Source organism: Mauremys reevesii, linkage group 8, assembly GCF_016161935.1.
Source record: "Mauremys reevesii isolate NIE-2019 linkage group 8, ASM1616193v1, whole genome shotgun sequence".
NCBI lineage: Eukaryota > Metazoa > Chordata > Testudines > Geoemydidae > Mauremys > Mauremys reevesii.
The window spans coordinates 7,184,832-7,204,820 of NC_052630.1; the positions used below are offsets into that span (position 1 = coordinate 7,184,832).

Consider the following 19,989-nt stretch of genomic DNA (forward strand, 5'->3'; position numbering starts at 1 on the left):
CTACCACTGTCTCTTCAAATCCTTTATATCTTGTTCCCCTCCCAGGTATTTTTTTATAATTAATTATTTGCCGGGAGCTGACAATGTGCTCAGCACAACCCAGGGAACAAAAAGCAGGCAGTGCCTTCCTCAAAGAGCTTTCAGTCCAAATGAGGCAGACTTGGGGCAGGCCAGACCCACTGGGAAGCCTAGAGGAGTGACTGACTAGGATCTGCTTATTTCATTGTAAGTGATGAATGTTGTTGACTCATTGCTTACGGGTTTGTGGAAGAAGTGAGTCTCTTGGAAGGATCTGAATGAGCAGGGAGGGGGGCAGTGTGTCTGTGTGTGTGTGTTTGTGTATGTGTGGGTGGGTGTGTTTAAAGGGCAGTGTGGACAAAGGCACGGATTCATTTAACTCTGATCACCTGATTCTGTGCTATGCACAAGTACAGTCATCTCATCACAGAGCCAACCCAGGAAAATCTGACCCCATCCCAGTCATCGCGTGTCACAGGAACAGGAAAAGAGTGATTGGGAGACCAGTCCATCCGTCAGACCTAGAGCTGGGTGATTGCTAGCGCTAGCCCTGTTTCCATAGACACAGCCAGTCATGTGGCTACAGGCAGAATGACTTCTAGGCGGGAAGGAAGTGGAAAACAATTAAAAACCCAGGCTGTCTGCGCAGAGCTCCGTTACTGGAGGTCCATTCACACAAGGTGGATGTTACTCTGCACGTCTCACAGCTGACTGCGGGAGCCTGTCTCAGTCTTCATACGGCCGCTTCTCGTTTGCTTTTCCAGATTGGAGCTCAGTCCCAGAGGGAGCCAGTACTTTCACCAGACGCTTTCTTTCTTTAGCCTTTTCCATATCCTCAGTCACCTTCCTATCTAACGTAAAACCAAACTCACCAGCCCAGGAGCAAAACCTAGTTGCCCTCCCTCAGCCAGGATGTTAACATGATTGCCAACCCCAGGAGTTCAAAGATCAGTCTCATGACTTTTGAGGCCTGACTTGTGGTTTAAAAACCAGGAGGCTTTTAATAATACATTCCTTCGTTCTTTTTCTTTGCCGCCTTCGCCTTTAGCGTGCACCTGGGTCACATTTTAAACTTTCTTTTGCAATCTTGAGAGCTAGAAACTTTTTTGTTTTTTTAATGAAAGCCATGGGGCTTTCCTAATCACATCCCTTCAGAAGCTGGAGCTTTAAGATAAGCATTAAATATCACAAGGCTCAAGATAAAATCAGGAGAGTTGGCCACACTAGGTTAATGAAAATCTGTGGTTATTTACCTTCCAGTAACTGTGGTTCTTTAAGATGATTTCTCAGTGTGGATCCCTCTTATGGTGAACATGTGTATCAGATGCGTGGCTTGTGCCCTAGAGGAGGGATCCACACAAGACTTGAAGAAGAAATTAATTATATTGTGTTCACCTATCCAAACAATGACTCTCTCCACATAAGGGTGCGTAATTCGTCTCATGGAATTCTACCCCCCCAGCCATGGAAATGGTTCTGCCTGAATCCCAAAAGGTACAACATCCTCCCAGACAGTCTCAGTCTTATCCAAGAGAGTCCATGGTTAGAAAAACATTCAGTGTAAGTGTAAAAAGATGCTGTTGCCTTTTGAGAGCCTTGTGTTGAAAGGTTTTCCCCATGTCATTGGTATGTATGCAAGAGTTCCGCGTTTTTAAATTGGGGGTCTGTAAGCAGATGGGATTCATACCCAACCTCAGACAAAACTACTGGTTTATTACTGAAAGGGATAATTCCAAAGCAATACTTCATGTAATCGCAGCCTCAACCAGCTCTTGAGGATGGGCTGTTCCTAGATTTCCTTCAACCCAGCCTTAATCCTCTCTCCAGGCCTCATCTGCTCCTGGGTTTCCTTCCCTCAGGATCTGTACCAGACCCTTTGCTGGAGAACTGCTCCATTATGGTTAGAGTCTAACGAGCCTCATGTTCCCCAGTGAGTCAGGAGTAAATTAACTGGGGGCAACAGAATCCCACTGCTCTGTTACAGGGTCTTTCCCTCAGCAGGCCTGGTCACCCTCTTGCATTTACTTAGACTGGCTTTAGAGACCAAACCAAACTGCCACACAGTGGAGTGATCAGATTTATCACATTTCCACATTGCTCCTTCTCTTCTTTCTCTCCCCAGATCTGGTGAGAGGCTATTCTATGACCCCACCCACTCTCAGCATTACCGAGGAGGAACACACCATAAACTCCAAGGATACCCTGACTATTACCTGCAGGTAAGAGACAAATAAAAATGTCTTTGGGTAGATTGCCTGTGCCAGCTCTTAAGTGCTCAAAGAAAAGTCCAACAGGAGGTCATCAGTGGAGCCCCCTAGCTTCAGGACAGCTGGAAATGGGCAGTTTAACACGGCTTGTTAGAAGTCTATGGCAGATATTCCTGGTTGAAGAAGAATCCCCTGAGATGGTGGTAACCTCCATTGCTCCATTACATGTAGGACCAGCTGGAAGCAGCTAGTAGAAGAACGGGGAGCTGCTTGCATGGTCTCACAGGTTCCATCGTTGGCTCTAGAATAAGGTGTTTTCTTTACCATCCTCCTCTTCCTTTTCTGTGTGATGGCCTCTTTGGCACTACTCTCCCTGCTGTTCCGGCTAGTTTCTGGCTTCTCTCTGGAGCAAAGGGTGCCAGCCATTTGATGGTTTTATGCTGTGGAGAAATCGAGACTGGGCGGGAGAAAGCCACTCTCATCGATGACTGTGGCTGCGTCGAGTCCCTTCTTGTTTTCCAGCGAGCAGGGGCTTAATGTCTTGCTTAGTCCTCACACAGATGGGCAAGGCAAGGCTGTTGGGAGTGGAAGGCCGCCGACAAGCTCTCAGGGAGGGATGGGTAACTCTGTAAGAGGAGCTTGGCAATCGAAAGGAGAGTATGCCTTTGAGAAGACAGAGCTCTGCACTGACTGGACTGGACACACCACCCTGCAGCCCTTAAGGAAAAATAAAACTGGGGGGAGAGAGACTTTGCTGGTTCAAATTGGGTTTTGCTGCTGAATCAATAGTTTCACCCCAACAACTTAAAGCAATCGATGCCAGGATTTGAGAGCATGTCTCCAGTGGTGGCATGCAGCCTGCTGTGCCACTGAAAGCCCTCAATAATATGCAGTACAGTGCACTCCAAACCCCTCTGGAAGTGTGTCAGGCTTGTCTACTTATCTTGACATAGGTTTATCTAGCCTTTTCTTGAACACCCCTCGTACCTGTGCACCATTGTTACCTGGCAAGTCATTTGTTATCCTGGTTCTGGGGAGCAAGCGGAAGGCTAGAAAATACAGATGAAGTCAGTGGAGTTCCTCACGGGTGCAGGGATCTGCCTGCCCAGTTCTCTTTGCAGTGTTGGTGCCACACTCTCCCATGGCTTCATTTGGACCTTGGTAGGTAAAGGAGTGAGACAGTGTAATTGATCTCAGTTTAGGGGACCTGTCTTCAAATCACAAAATCTACCGTACCTCGGTGGAACCCTTCTTAGCAGAGGCCCAGGAGTGGACGGGCATGCCAGCGGTTGGAGCAGAGTGGAACACGCTCATGCTCCAGTGCCCATGCTCCTTCATTCCCTAGCGATGTCATGTCAGCATCCTTCAGCACACTAGCAAAGCTGCTGCAGCATAGGCGGCGGTGCCTTCCCAGCTGCATAGCTGGCTTGAGAAGGCTTCCTGCCATGGCTGAGCAGGAAGGGTCCTGCCTGGCATCTAACATACTGCAGGGTGCGTGTTGCTCCACCTCTGAGCGGGTGCAGCGTGCATGCCTGACCTTCTGTGAGTCCGTGCTGGCTGCTGATGGCAAGGCTTCCTTCTGCTGTCCTGTACACTCTGGAGGGAAGCTGGCTGCCAGCTCAGATTTCACCCATCTTGTTCTTTTGCATGAGACTGAGGTCACTTCATCGCGTCGCGCGATTTTCGATTTCGATCGATTTTATCGATCTCATCTATACGATATATATCGTATCCCGAACGCGCCCTATCGACGCTCGATCGACCACCGCGAACACGCGCCGCGCGTGGACATGATGGAGACGCAGGACATCGATCCCGATGGCGGCGATCGAGTGATCGAGGAAAGATTATAAGATACTACTTCTTCTACACGCAGTTCGCGAGCTGAATATCGATTTTCCCCTTTAGTTTAGACCAGCCCTGAGCCCACGTTTTTGACCACCTACGCCACGTGCGGCGGCTTATAGATTTTTTAGGATCGATCATATCATCTATCATCTAGACGATATATCGATATCATACGCGCTTCCTATCGACTCGAACTCCACCACACCGCGAACGGCGGCGCGGCGGGAGTCGCATGGAGAGCCCTCGACATCGCATCGATGAGGCGCGGAGGACGGATCGATATAAGAGATATTCGACTTCAGCTAATGCCATTCACAGCTGAGAAGGATCTATCTATATATATTTTTTTTCCCCAGTGTAGACCAGCCCTGAGGAAGCCACACCCTTTTGCCCCCATTTGCAGCAACACACGCAAGGGCAGAACCCCACACGTAAGCATACGTATAGTTATCCATTACCTCTGTGATGTGCACTGCACGAGACATGGAGCAACACGCTCCCTGTGATGGGTTAGTTGCCAGCCCTGACCCGTCCTGCTCAGCCGTGGAAGGAAACCGTCTCAAGCCAGATGTACAGCTGGGAAGGGAAGTGATGGATAAATGCATAGAGGCCTGTGTTGCTGGTTGATCTAAGGCAAAGAGGATGTATTCAGGCTAGAAGTGGGTGGGTAAATAAAAAATACCCCCTGCCAGTCCGTGCCTCTGGCTGTCCTGTATGCATATACTTGCCTGTTTAATATGCTGTGTGAGGCCCTTCTCTTTAATTCCACCCCTCCAGGCCAGGAAATAGCAGTTATGCTAACATTGTATCTTTAGTTATACCCTTATTATGTATCTATTTACATGAAAGGAAACCATGGGGAGCAGAAAAGAGTCTGATTTCCAGTCTGGACTCTACGCAGAAAGGCCTCCTCTGCCAAAGCGAAATGACCCAGGCTCTCAGTTAGCATCTGAGAAACAGAAGAAGCTACCCAAATAGCTTACAGCTTCCCCCGTTCCCTGCTGCTGACTTCGGCTCATCTTTCATGCTCGCTAGGGAGACATCCCAACTGCGGGCCAGGGTGGAAATGGTAGAGGCAAAAATGGAGCAACTTTGTCTTGAGCTCCCAGATGTTCGGGAGAATACAGGGCCAGCCAAAGATCACAAGGGAGGCCTGCGAACAGCACTGAGGGGGAGGGATCCCAGCACCTTCCACAGTATCATGAAAACTCTGCCCACTTGAAGCCCTGCGTCCTCTCAGAGTAGGGCGTGTGCCCTACATTACCCAGAGATCGATACCCAGAGACTGGTACCCAGAGAATGATCACTTTACGGGGACACTCTACAGACGCTGCTGGAGTTCCCTCTCTGCACCTTCAGTGTGGTTCAGACGCTCCCCCTCCTCCGGTGGAGCTCTAGGGCTGGAGTTTCTGTAACACTTGAGGGGATGACTCTGCTGAGAAGGCAGTTACCCTATCATCCTCACCCCCAACCGCTCCTTCACTGGAATGAAAAGCAAATCCTCACTGGTTCATACAGCGTTAATTATGCCCAGCTGTGTCTCCAAGTCTCCTCTGGACCCTGGACCACCCTGAAAAGACATGGCTTACATTAATGGGAGCTGAAGCGTTATGGCAGCAAAAATATGCAGCGTGCAGACCACAGAGGTGTGGGGGCAGAGAAGAGAAAAGGGGGAGGGTCCCGTGGTGGCAGGGGGAGATCATTGAACTAAAATGATGTCCTTTCACATTAGTAACCAGTGACCCTCCTGCTGGGAGTCAAAGTGGAGCTGGCTTTTGTTTGTCCACATTGTAACTCCTAGGAACCATCCTTTTTACAGCCTCCCATCCCTGTAGTACAAGGCTGCTAAGCAGTGTTCAGGCAGAGAACTGCACTCAAGCTGGCTTTTGTTTCCTTGCACAGACAGTGCTGGGCCCCATGTAAAAAAACCTCTTTTGCTTCCGGAAAGGTGCATCAGCTCTGGGCCCTTGGAGTGCCCAGCAGCAGAGCCGAGCAACTGAGTCTGAGCATGTGATGGAGTAGGGACAAAGGGGTGAGAGCCACACTTTTATGAGTTCAAGTCCCAAGAATGGCGAAAATAATATTGGGCTGAATCTCAGTGTTCATGGCCTGACAGCACTTGCCAGAGGGGAAGCCGAGAGACGGTGCCTTTCCATTTCCTGAATACTGGAGCAGAGCACATGGGAGCTGCTTGCACAGCAGCAGAAACGTCAGGAGGAAAGAAATGCAAAAAGAGATTGGTATCACACCTCTCACTACCTGCCCTTTACATCCTCCTGCAGGTTTTAGTCACTCAGGCGTGCTGGGTCGGCGTAAGTGGCTTTGAAATTCAGGCCTGGTCTAGGCTAGAAAGCGTTAGTGCCTTAACTGTACTGGTATAACTAAAACTGCACAACCCTCTATTGGGATGCAGTTATAACCGCATAAATGTGCTTGATGCTGGTATAGCTGTTCATGTACAGGAAAAGGGACAGCTGTAACAGTATAAATCCCCATTAGCCCAGGGTAACTGCATCCACACTAGGGCTGTCACTGGTATAACTATTTTGGTGAACATAAAATCACATCCCGAACTGCCATAGTTATATCAGTAAAACTTTTAAGTGTAGAGCAGGCCTCAGAAAGGGGAGGGGAGGATTGTCATTAACTGCACAATGGTTTAATAGAGCTGTTTAATGGATGCTTGTGGCTGCACAAATATTGCTCTGGGAGAAAGGAAGTTTGATCCTGGACCTCTCCTGGCTCACGATGACAAGTACGTGAGCACTGTTGTGGTGCTGCAAGCATGGAAGGAGAAACCTACGTCCTGCACGGAAGCTTTCATGGGAGCATTTGGAAGAAGCAGAACTGCTCCCATTTTGATTCGCTGCTCAGCATGGCAGACCCAAAAAGTCCTACCTGAAGTTTGGTGATCTCTCTTCAACAGCTTAGACCACAGAGCTTCTGCAATTTTTGCTATGTATCCATCAGTCTGTGTTTGGGAGATACAGAGAGGGCAGGTAAGAAGAGTGCTGTCGGTTCCTCTCCATCTCCCTTGAAGAGCATCCTTTCAGAAAGTACTTCAGCTAATGAAGAAAACAGCTGTTGAGAAGTCTGTAATGCATCTGTTGTTAGCTGGCACCAGCACCGCCTGTCTCCTAACTCTCAGCAAAGCAGAATGCTGTCAAGGACCTGACAGATGGGCCAATGCTGGGTCAGTGTGACGAAGACCGTTTTGAAACAAAACGGTGAAGGTGACGTATAGCTGAGAGGGAGATGCCCAGAAACCATGACTCGGACCTCTTCCAAACCCAGCCAGCCAGGTTCAGAGGTGAATCTAAGAGAGTCTAAGCTGGTGTAACTTCCATCTCCTTCTAGCCCACTTAACACACAAATTATACTAACTTAGACTCACGCCCACTTACCGACATGTAACTCACCCCCCCCATACACATCACCATGGAATTTGGACCAGAAATGTTTGAGGCAAGAGTGCTTCAATTAAGAACAACCCTGGGCCTGTCAACATGTCTGTTTGTATTGGCCCATCTCAGATATATGTTTATATAAATATCCATCACTCATCTACTGCTAGCCCTGATGGTTAATAAAACAATGGATTGGACAACATATGAAAACCCCAATCGGTAAACAAACAGAAAGCAGAAACTCTGGAGACTTGTAGAAATATTAAGCTTCATATGCAGCCCCAAGAATTCCTGAACAAATGCAAGCGGTTTTGAGGCTCCATAATATTGTCTGCCTTAAAATCTTGAGATCTAGTTAATAAGCACTGCCGACCAGCTACAGTCTGGTCTCCCAGGCTTTTGAAAAGCAAGTTAAGTGCAGAAGGGAGTAGGTGGACTCAGTAGGGAATGACATGTATGATTCTGGATAGGAGGTGAGGAGGGTTTATCATTTGTTTCTGGTTTTGATGTCTGATTGATCGATTGATTTTATGTATATGCATTGGATGGAAACAATTTAAAAATCCAAATACATTTTTAAAATATAAATAAGATCCTATGGAAAAGAGTCAAGTTAATCTAGTGTCTCCCCAACGCTGGCTTGTTCTGTCCTAGTGAAACTAGATTCACGCTACATCGGAGACTTAAAGTGCCACTCTGCTCAGGTGCCATTGTAAAAACAGCCCCTTCTTGCTCGACGGACCTGTCCTTTTGTGTATGCTGGGTCTGCTCATTTTAGTGATAAAGATACCTTTAGAGGACAGTTTTATTCCTGTTAGCTCTGTGAGACTGAGTGAATTGCGGTTTCAATTCCATTTCCTGAATCAACAGAATTAAGTAAACAGAAATGTTCCCGTCAGTTACTCTGGTGCGAGCCCACTGAAGACAAGGGGGTTGCACAGGTGCCATTGAGGGCAAATTTTGAAGAAAATGTGGATGCTCAGATATGACTGAGGGCACAATGTAGCCTGAAGCTCTTGTTATTGGTGATATGTGAGCAGGAAAGGACACAGCTCAGCTCTCCGAGCCCGGGCTGAGTTTGCAGGACAGGCAGCTAGAACATACATTGTTCTACTTGTGCATTCATGAGGCACAATGAACACAATTCCACAATGCCTCCCTGAGCCACCTTTCACAACAGAGCCCCCTTTTAACAGAGCCCAGGACTCTGTGACAAGCCTACAAAACCCATTTCAAAAGCCATGGACATTTAGAGCAAAGAGACTTGGAATTCTCCAGTCTGCACCTTCGGTTAGAGAAATCTCCCACCACCTCCTGATCCTTCTGAACTCCAGGAGGGGATTCCCAGAGGAGGGAAGCTATACGTACTGGTCAGGGTTTCACGGGATATCCATCCAGACAGGTTGCTCGCTGGATGTGTTAAATCAGCACAGTCCCTGGCTCCCTTGGCCACTCTCTCTTCCCAGCACCACCCACTTTGGAAGCTGCACTGTCCCCATGTGGGCATCCCTGGGACCACAACAGCCTCCCTTCCTCATGCACCTCCTGCTGCTTGGGCTTTTCCCCTGCATCTGCACAGGTATCATTTGGCTTAGACTCGGGAATGAGTCTGGGCCAAAAAGTACCAAGAGTCTTTGTAAGTAATTAAGCATCTAATTCTGGATCCTGATTGGTGGAGAAGACAACCAGCTCCTGGTCCTTTGGTGAACATGCCACAATGCCATGAAACACCTAGAAACACAGGAACTGCCAGACTGGACCAGAACCAAGGTCCATCTAACCCAGTAGCCTGTCTCTGACAGTGGCCAACACCAGGGACTTCAGAGGGAGGTGTAAGAATCTCACAGTAGGCAGGTGTAGGATAATCTGCCCCCACATTAGGTCTCATCCTGGTCTCTGATAGTTAGAGATTGGCTTACACCCTGAAGCATGAGGTTTAACATCCCTTCCAAAAGAGTTGTTAGCATGGACTATTTTAATATCTGTGTACAATTCCTGAGACTTCTCTTGCTCCCTATATTGTCAGGGACCGGGACCGCTGTGGAGGTAGGAGAGGGGTCTTGCATCATTCAACAGGGACCTCTGTGGCTAATTAGAGGAACTATAAATTCCTTCCAGCCTTCCTCTGCCAAGCAAGGTCTCTGCAGCACAGAGCTTTCAGGAAGGGAAATCCTCTGCTAAAGACAAATACAAAGAGGAAGGCATGGCATCTCCAATGCCATGGGACAGGAACCCTATCATGGGCTAGTGTCAGCTCATATCGAATTGTGCCCTCTGAGGGCTCTTTATCTAATTTCTTTTCTTATCTTTATCTAATTTCCTCCTCCTAGTTCCTTGCTTAAAGAATCCAGCTATTGGTAGTAATCGCTCTTTCTCTGAGGCAGGGTCTGATTTCACAGAGCGAAACCTTCAGCGTAGAATACACGATAGTGTTATTTTTAATGAGAGAGTGCTGTTGTGTCGAGCGGTGTGGGTGGGTTTTTGCACACAGATGAGTGTCTGTGTGTATCCCAGGCTCCATAAATCCTAGATCGTGTGTAAATACACACGTATTTCATGCCTGGAGTTTTCTTCATGTTCCCTGGCACTTTCTCCTTGAAGGATAGAGCACAAACTCTGGTGTCCTCCTTGGGTTTGATGAACATTTGCAGTCAGAGCTCTCCACAACCAGATTAGAGCCGGCCTGTAAGGAGCTCGTTGGGCAGCCCCATATAGAAACGGTTAGAGGAACTAGCATTGAGGGACCGCTTGAATAAAAACACATGGTGAGAGCCTCTGCCAGGGTGATTGGCTGCAGGGAGTCCCAGCTGGTATGAAAGGGAGGGAAATAGACCCAGCGGCTGGATTTAAGGAAGTTCAGCTTGAGTTTGTAGCTTTCCGTTTGTTTGATCTCCTTTGCTCTCTCCTCATTTTCTTTCTTCCTTTTTCTTTCCAATACGCCATATTCCTCTTTCATTTCTCCTCTCCTCTCCATTTATCACATCGGAGCCTGAGTCAGCTGCTGCCCCACATGAGGTAAGGACAGACAATGTCATTTCTAAGGGCCAGAGGTGGCTCTAGGAATTCCGCCTCCCCAAGCAGGATGGCGCGCCGCGGGGCGCGCTCTGGCGGTCGCCGGTCCCTCGGCTCCGGGGGACCTCTTGCAGACGTGCCTGCGGAGGGTCCACTGGTCCCGCGGCTCTGGTGGACCTCCTGCAGGCATGCCTGTGGATGCTCCGCCGGAGCCGCGGGACCAGCGGACCCTCCACAGGCATTTCTGCGGGAGGTCCACCTGAGCTCCGGGACCAGCGGACTCTCCGCAGTCATGCCTGCGGGAGGTCCGCTGGAGCCGCCTGCTGCCCTCCCAGCAAAATGCCGCCCCAAAAGCGCGCTTGGCGCGCTGGGGTCTGGAGCCAGCACTGCTAAGGGCTTGTCAACACTACCTGCCAGACCGGCGGGCAGTGATCAATCCAGCGGGGGTTGATTTATCGCATCTAGTATAGATGTGATAAATTGATCTCTCTCCCGTCTACTCCGGTGCTCCACCAGAGTGAGAAGCACAAGCAGAGTCAATGGGAGAGCATCAGCTGTCGACTTACCACAGTGAAGATACCGTGGTAAATAGATCTAAGTACGTCGACTTCGGCTACGCTATTCACGTAGCTGAAGTTGTATATCTTAGCTCGACCCCGCGCGGTAGTGTAGACAAGCCCTTAAATGTTGTCTATATGGGAAATACTGGAGAAATGGATCCTTTCTCTCTAGCTCCTGAGCTAATCCTCACCCTGGAATCAGTGTTAGTGAGATAAAGTCGTGGGAACTAGGGACGGGTAGACTCCCTATTGAAAGTGAACTGATATTTGAGAGCATGAAATTCCCTGTGGAGGTGTCCCCATGGCAATGGGATATATCCACCTTCCTGTGTGTCACTGGCGGTGCTAATGGAGCTATATGCTTTCACCATCGCACTCCCCACGAGGAGCAAGATGGTTCCTCCAGTGGCGTTCATGGCCTGAACTTCCAGACATGTGCAGACAGGGGCTGGGCACACCTTCTCTGGCTCTCCTGGGGGAGAACAGGGACAGCTGTCTGTTGCCTGGGGCCCCCTTTTCCCAATCCGCACAGGAGAAGTAGGGAAAAAAGATGGCCCTAGCAGGGGAGGGTAGTAGCCACACTCCTGTGCGAATGAAGGGAAGGTTGAGTAAGGATGCACAGCCCCCCCAGGTTCTGCCATTCCTGGTCACTGGCTAACCTTTCCCTTTCTTTCTGTAAAGAGGGCAGCACCCCCTGGAGTGGTCGTGGCCTGGGGGCCTGGTGGACCCTGACCAGGGCGAGAAGGAGAACGAGACAGTGGTATTGGTGAACCTCAGTGGCGGCCGGACCATCAGGGAGGAGGACTGCGAGGGCACCGAGACAAAGCCCTACTGCAAGGTCTTAGTGCTGGCCGGGACCCAGGCTAACGACACAGGCTACTACCGGTGCTACTACAAGTACATCAGCGCCAAAATCGAGGGCACCACTGCGATCAGCATCTATGTGTTTGTGAGAGGTAAGAAGCCAGTGACTGTGCAGCTTCACCTGCCGTCACCCAGACCCGGGCTGGGTGCGCTCACGGGCTGGCCCACGTGCTAGCCTTCAAACCCTTCCTGGGAAGTGGCTATCGCAGCAGGTGGGGAGGACTAGCCCAAGGCGAAGCGGCTGAGGGGTTAGAGTCAGTGTGCGTGGGAAAGGGTCACCTGCCTTCTAAAGGGAGACTGACAAGCACAGGTTTAGAACCGGACAACGTGGGGATCTGTATAAACTCCCCAGTTCTACCACTTCACCTCCGTCCTGACCTGAAGTAGCCTTGCTAGTCCTCTCGCACAGCTCTGCCAGTGCACCTCGCCTCTGTTCGGCAGAGCTCCCTGTTAGGTCAATCCCAAGCGTCTCTTCAGCGTAGGCTGGCAGCACCCCATGCTGGCACATTAAGGGTACAGCTGCACTGCCAGTGCAGGTAACACTCGTACCTGTGCACACTAGTTTTAACCTAGCTAGCACAGGTAACAGTAGTAGTGTAGACGTGGCAGCACAGACTTCAGCATGAGCCAGCTGCCCCAGTACATACCCAGGGCCCCGTCGGCTTGTGCTGAGGTGGCTATCCTGTACTGAAGCCCTAGCCACCGTGTCTCCACTATTAGTGTTACCCATGCTAATTGACTAAGCGAGCACTGATATGCCTGTCCACACTGCATTTGCTGTGTAGACACGGTTAAGATTACATAGCTCTGTGAATAATACAGGGACATGGTAGCATCACTGTACCTAAGAAAGGTCTGTGGTGTTAGATTTTGCCTGGCTACAGGAATACGTACAAGCTGGGACAGATGGGGTGGGTGGTAAGAAATTACTCTCCGTATGAAAGATCACCATTGGCTGGTGGCATCCCTGGTCATCTGGGTGAAGAGGAGCAATTGTGTTTGCCTACTTGCATCAGGGCTTTCAAACCCTGGATGTGATTAATCTAGGGCTGTCAAGCAATTTAAAAAAAGCAATTATGCTTAATCGCATGATTAAAAAATTAATCGTGAGATTAATTGCGCTGTTAATAATAGAATACCATTTATTTACATATTTTTTGATGTTTTCTACATTTTCAAATGTATTGATTTCAATTACAACACAGAATACAAAGTGTACAGTGCTCACTCTATATTTATTTTTGATTAAAAATATTTGCACCAAAAAAATATATATATTTTTCAGTTCACCTCATACAAGTACTGTATCATGAAAGTTGAACTTACAAATGTAGAATTATGTATAAAAAAAACCCTGCATTCAAAAATAAACAACGTAAAACTTTAGATCCTGCAAGTCCACTCAGTCCTACTTCAGCCAATCGCTCAGACAAACAAATTTGATTACAATTTGCAGGAGATAATGCTGCCCACTTCTTGTTAAAATGTCACTTGAAAGTGAGAACAGGCGTTTGCATGGTGCTGTTGTAGCCAGCGGCGCAAGATATTTACGTGTCAGATGCACTAAAGATTCATATGTCCCTTCATGCTTCAACCACCATTCTAGAGGACGTGTGTCCATGCTGATGACAGGTTCTGCTCGATAACAATCCAAAGTAGTGCAGACCGACACATGTTCATTTTCATCATCTGAGTCAGATGCCACCAGCAGAAGGTTGATTTTCTTTTTTGGTGGTTTGGGTTCTGTAGTTTCTGCATTGGAGTGCTGCTCTTTTAAGACTTCTGAAAGCATGCTCCACACCTCGTCCCTCTCAGATTTTGGATGGCACTTCAGATTCTTAAACCTTGGGTCAAGTGCTGTAGCTATTTTTAGAAATCTCACATTGGTACCTTCTTTGTGTTTTGTCAAATCTGCTGTTAAAATGTTCTTAAAATGAACATGTGCTGGGTCATCATCCGAGACTGCTATAACATGAAATATATGGCAGAATGAGGGAAAACAGAGCAAGAGACATACAATTCTCCCCCAAGGAGTTCAGTCACAAATTTAGTTAACACATTGTTTTTTTAACAAGCATCATCAGCATGGAAGAATGTCCTCTAGAATGGTGGCCGAAGCATGAAGGCATACAAATGTTTAGCATATCTGGCATGTAAATACCTTGCAACATCAGCTACAAAAGTGCCATGCGAATGCCTGTTCTTAATTTCTTAATTGTAAATATGAAGCAGGCAGCAGTATCTCCCGTAAATGTAAACAAACTTGTTTCTCTTAGCAATTGGCTGAACAAGAGGGAGGACTGAATGGACTTCTAAGCTCTAAAGTTTTATATTGTTTTGTTTTTGAGTGCAGTCATGTAACAAAAAAATCTGTATTTGTAAGTTACACTTTCCCAATAAAGAGATTGCACTACAGTACTTGTATGAGGTGAACTGAAAAATACTATTTCTTTTGTTTATCATTTTTACGGTGCAAATATTTGTAATACAAAATAATAATATAAAATAAGCACTGTACACTTTGTATTCTGTGTTGTAATAGAAATCAATACATTTGAAAATGTAGAAAAACATCCAAAAATATTTAATAAACTTCAGTTGGCATTCTATTGTTTAACAGTGCGATTAATTGTGATTAATTTTTTTTAATCGCGATTAATTTTTTTGAGTTAATCGCATGAGTTGACTGCAATTAGTCGACAGCCCTGGATTAATCACAAGACACAGACAGTAGTGAGAGTCAGTCTGACTGAGTGAGAGATAAAGACAGAAATTCAAGGAAAGCTTGATAACGATGACAGAAATATGAAAAAAGTCCAACCTTGCTTTCAGGCAGCAACATGTCTTCCAGCAGCAGCTGGACAGAACTGAGTTCACACCTCCTTTCTTGAAAGGTTCCTCCATAAACATGCTCATCCTCTTGTCTGCAAAAGGCTTTTGGAATCCAGAGGGCTTGGAAAGTGGGGCGAGGACCATTTCCCCATGCTGAGAGCAAATCAATATCCGTCCACTTCTGGGGGATTGCTGAAGCTCTGCTCCGGCCAGGATTCAATTACATTGGTGCCTGGGGTGATTGTTCCAGTCGGACTGGAATGCAGGAATTTTCAGCTCTGCCGTGCCCTAGAAGCAGATCACTGGCCTTGGAGAAGCTCTATCTGTAAAATACATAAATAAATAAAACAATTAGCCTTTGGTCTACTGGGGGGCTGTCAAAGAAACAGAGCCGGACTAACTGTAATGCTCAATATAGTGCTGGACCGACAGACCGAGGAGAGCAGGACACAGTGCAGCCAGATGGTGTGCAACCCAGCCATACACTGCTCTGCCAATGTATTTCAGCCCTGACATGTAATACCTCTTTCTATGCCAGTCCCGGTTCAGGATCCCCCAAAACCTCTGCCAGTTCTATCAGTCTTGATATGTAGCCCTCTCTTCTCTTCCAGTCTTGACCTCCTCTGAGCAGAGACAGCCTGCCAGTCCTGCAGAATTCTGGGTGTTTTATGGAGAGGCAGACTGTCCGCCCAGATGAAATCGAGACTGTCCCACTCAAACATGAGACCTAATTCAAATCTGAAGGTCTGCAGAGGCGAAAGGCTGATGCACAAACTCTCTGCATCCCGCCAAGTTCCTCCCACACTCCCCCGCTGCAAGGCTTAAAATGGATGCTGTTAAGATAAAGGTCCGTCCACTGGAAACTGTTGGCTTAGTTCAGCTGTACAGTTATTTCTCCCTCTTTTAGCCAGTGCCATTGTCATAAGACAGGAGTCATGATAATGGGAGACAAAATTTTCAAAAGGCCCAGATCAGTGCCAAAAAATGGCACACAAAATTCTGGCTGCGTCTGAGCATGCAGTTACTGCAGTGGCAAATCAGATCAATCTATACAGCTGACAGTGAGGATGGATGGTCTTGTGGTTAAGGCCCTAGACAGGAGTCTAGAAATAGAGGTTCAATTCCTGGCTTTGACACATGTGCCCAAAGGTGAATTGCTTGACTTTTCTGTGGCTCAGTTCCCTGTCTGTAAAATGTGATATTTTCCCTTATCAGAGGGGTAGCTGTGTTAGTCTGGATCTGTAAAAGCAGCAAAGAGTCTTGTGGCACCTTATAGACTAACAGACATTTGGGAGCATGAGCTTTCGTGGGTGAATACCCCTTCGTCGGATGCATGTATTCACCCACGAAAGCTCATGCTCCCAAACGTCTGTTAGTCTATAAGGTGCCACAAGACTCTTTGCTGCTTTTATATTTTCCCTTGTCACAGGTGTGCTGGGAGGCTAATGCATAAATGTGGGATAGCAGCTCAGATGACAATAGCGAGGATTGTATAAGTACCTAGCTATACGGCTGGTTGAGTGTCTAGCTAACAATGTGCATAATTTATACCTCACTTACATGTGTAAAGTAAATCGTGTGCATTTGCAAGAGCCTTTTTTGCATATGGATTTTGACATCCATTCTTAAAACTTTGGCCTATAATTTTTAAACCTAGAGAATACTTGGAATTTGACGTGTGATCAGGGAATGTTTCCCCCCTCCCCTCAACATCCCCACTGGCGAGTTGCCAATTGTAGGATTTCCAGATAAAGTTCTGCTCTTCTCCAGCTGAGTTGTTCTGTGTTCTGTAGCTCCATCCCAAGAGCTAGGGAGGGCTGATTTATTTGTTGGGGAAGTCCACAGAGATGGTAATCAAACCACTAATTTATCACTCAACATAAATTTTCACATTAGAGCTCTCTGTAGAATCAACGGGAGGATGTCTGTGCTGTGATAGAACAGTGGGACCTTCTATTGCTTTGATCTGACCATCTATACTCAGCACTAAAAATTAATACTCTACAGGTCTTCTCTCTCCCCGTGTGTGTATGTGTGTATGTATGTGTTATTATTTTATTATTACACTTTTTTAGTGAATGCTGTAAACATACAGAGTGCCTATAACAAACAGAACAGAATGCAGCCCCTGTCTCAGAGGGCTTAGTATCTATGGCTGACGAAGATGCTAAATGAGTCCCAGCCCACCCATTATGACAGCCTTATAGACAACACGTGATGTGGCCAGACAAGAAAATGAGAACATGAATCACAGTCTCCTTGGCAGTGATCCACCTAGTAACTGAGTTCTTTGCTGCCATCTGAGAGCTCAGAAGAGATCTCATGGTGTCTCACCTGCAATAGTTATTCCCTTCCCCTTCTCCAAAACGCTGTGAAGGGCCAGTGACAGGAATCAGGGCTGTGTTCAAATTCACAAACAAATCTGCAGCCCTGAGCACAAAGACAGCAGACTTGTAGGGCTAAGAGCCCGTGAAAATGAACTAATAGGTGCTCCATGCAAATTAAATTTTAAAACAGAGTACCCCTAAGTCTAAGCTGCATGATCCTAAATTGGGGGCCGTGGCAACCTTCATCTCTGATGTTGAGTTGCCATGCCACAGTGTCTGCAGCAGCTGCAGCTATTCCCTCTTTTGAAGTGGAGTGAAAGACCGCGGTATATCTGATACCACTGTGCGCTGAGTGCTGGCAAACACCCACCTTTTAATGGCAATCGTTGTCACATATTATACCAACGGCAGCCAATGGGATGGGCTTATTCTGGCTGGGCCCACTCAGACACTGGTGCAGGTCTCAGGCTCCTGGCAAGTTGCAAGTGTGGCTCTCAGTTGGGCAATATTTGAGCACTTCTGTTTTAAAAAGACCGCTCTAGTGGTTGGGTCTAGAGGAAAAAGGGTCGCAGGCATCTTAACCCATGGCCCTACATAAGGTGCTATGCCAAGGGGAACCTCACCTCCCTTGGAAGTTATGGTTATAGTCTCTGTAGGGACCCAGGTAAATATAGTAATAGATTTTAAGGCCAGAAGGGACCATTGTGATAATCTAGTCTGACCCAACAATTCAGTTCATCCAGCAATTCATGCACCAAACCCAGGTCTTTCTGAAGATCCACCACAACCCTAAATACGAAATATTCCCATAGGCTAAATGGGCAGATTGCACAAGTGAAGCCAGACAAGATCAGATACAACACAGACATTTCAAAGGATATTGCCTTCACTTTGGAGTGACGCTGGCGTCAGTGTAGATTCTAGACACGGGATACGTAGGATCTGGTCTCGATTTAGAGTGGCCAGTTAAGCGTATGCGGCTGGTGTTTGCAGAGCACCGAATACCCAGCTGGGCAGCTGGTGCTGATATTTCAGAACAAATCCTTCCATAACAAACTCAAAACAACAATAGCCAGCAGCAGAAGAGACTTGGCAGGAATTCCTATCCCAAATATTAGTTGTCTCCTATTCTAATCTTGCCTTAGTCCTTCATATGAACATCAGTGGCTATTCTTCATGTGCATCCTGAAGGCACTATTATATAAAGCCACAACGATGAAGTAACCCCTAAAACGGAACCTTTTGGCAGGAGCATTTAACAACAAAGAAATTCATGGGAGAAAAACACTGCAAAGTCCCCATATTGGCAAGGGCAACAGAAAAACCCTGTGCTTCAGTGCAGGTGAACATGAGCAATAGCAGTGCAAACTTCCCACCTGGCCCCTGCCAGTGAGCCAGGTAGGGGAACACCTGTTAGGGATGAGAAGAGAGTTTGGTCTCTAGGCTTCTTCAGTTCTTGTTAAGGTATCCTGGGATTGACCCTGGGACTTAAAAGCACGAGTCTCTACTGCCCAAACTATAAAACACGGGTTCTGCGGGACAAAAGTTGTAGCATCTTTGTATGTGGACTAGCTGCTCAAGGATGACAGTGGCCACATGGTATTTGTGTGAGATACATTGACTTTGTTATAACTGAGACTGCTCAAAAGAGGCCTAATTGTGGTAATAGATTTTATGTGAACCCATGTCCACTAGAACTCATTGCACACATAGTACAGTGGTTGCCATTTAAAAGTCAACATTCGCCAATGGACGCCGCACGGTTACATCTGTTATTTCCTATTCTAACTACGGGCAGAGGGAAGAGCAAATAATGCATCTTAGAAACTGTTGGGAATCTCTATCTTTTTACTTAGATTGTAAGCACCTAGCATAAAGGGGACCTGGTCCATGACTGGGGCTCCTAGGTGCTACCACAATCCAAATAATAATAGCAACCACTATATGCCAGCAAACAGGCATCAGCTGCTCTCAGCTCTCTCTCACTGTGGCTCTAGGCTGGATTTGAATTGATGATTTAGAGGTGAAAATCTCTGTAGCCCATTCCCAGTCTGCTGGATCATCCAGTTATCCAGTCCCACTGTTTGGAGTGACATCAGAAATACTGAGTCATGAAACGGTGTTTACAGAAAACATTATCCATGCTACAGAAATGGACCCCCCCCCCCATGTCATTGGAAGCGCCGTATGCGCTAGTGGTTAGATGTGTCCCTGACATTTTGGACCTTCTCTCATTTGATCCAGGCAGTGTGCTGAGCAGAACAGGGAGAGCAGCCCCTCCATGGGGCGCTTGTTTCTTGGATTTTCCTTGGAGGCCCTCACTCAGATCCCGTGTGGCTCTGACGGGCCTGGCCTAAGAAACTGCATTTATTAAACAGCTTCAAACATTAATTCTGTGTACTTGGTGTTTTTGCTCTTCCTGTCAATATTTGTGCTTGTGAAAGTTGAGAGGAGGTTGGGTGGAAGCCCTGGAAAGCTCAGCTCATTTGTTTATCTACCGGGCGGGATCTCCACAGGATGACATCTGCACGCCATTGGGCTGCAGATCACCTCCTCCTCGGGCCGGAAGGTCGTGCTGGCTGCCTTTACTCTGGGCCTGCACATCCCGGCTAGCTCTGCCCAGTGACCCAGAGCCATTTAGGTGTGAGGGGAAGAGCCGGCCAGGGACTGAACTGAGGCAAAGAAGAGCCTGTTTCACAAAGTCCCCTGAGGTAGATTTGAACCAAGGGCCCAGAGAGAGAGACCTGTAGAGAGCTGGGGGGAGGGGGGTTAACGTCCTAAATTTACAAAAATTCAAAAAAAAACCACTCAACTGCCATGGCAATTGGGCTGAGAGGAGACACCCAACATGGACAACCCTGACTGGCTGGATGAAGGGTGGGGTCTCCTGTAACGAGGAGGCTCATGGTGATAT

The 19,989-nt window shown here is 47.5% G+C and overlaps 1 protein-coding gene across 4 annotated transcripts in view; it reads left to right on the top strand.

Annotated features, from left to right (window-relative positions):
- The window catches only part of FLT4 (fms related receptor tyrosine kinase 4), a 109,014-nt gene that overhangs the window by 41,299 nt on the left and 47,726 nt on the right, over nucleotides 1-19,989 (top strand). For all 4 annotated transcript variants that reach the window (XM_039484994.1, XM_039484993.1, XM_039484995.1 and 1 more), the window contains exons 2-3: nucleotides 2,141-2,237; nucleotides 11,734-12,008. In XM_039484994.1, coding sequence (XP_039340928.1) covers nucleotides 2,161-2,237; nucleotides 11,734-12,008 — 352 coding nt within the window. In that variant the 5' untranslated portion in view covers nucleotides 2,141-2,160. The remainder of the gene's footprint in view (nucleotides 1-2,140; nucleotides 2,238-11,733; nucleotides 12,009-19,989) is intronic.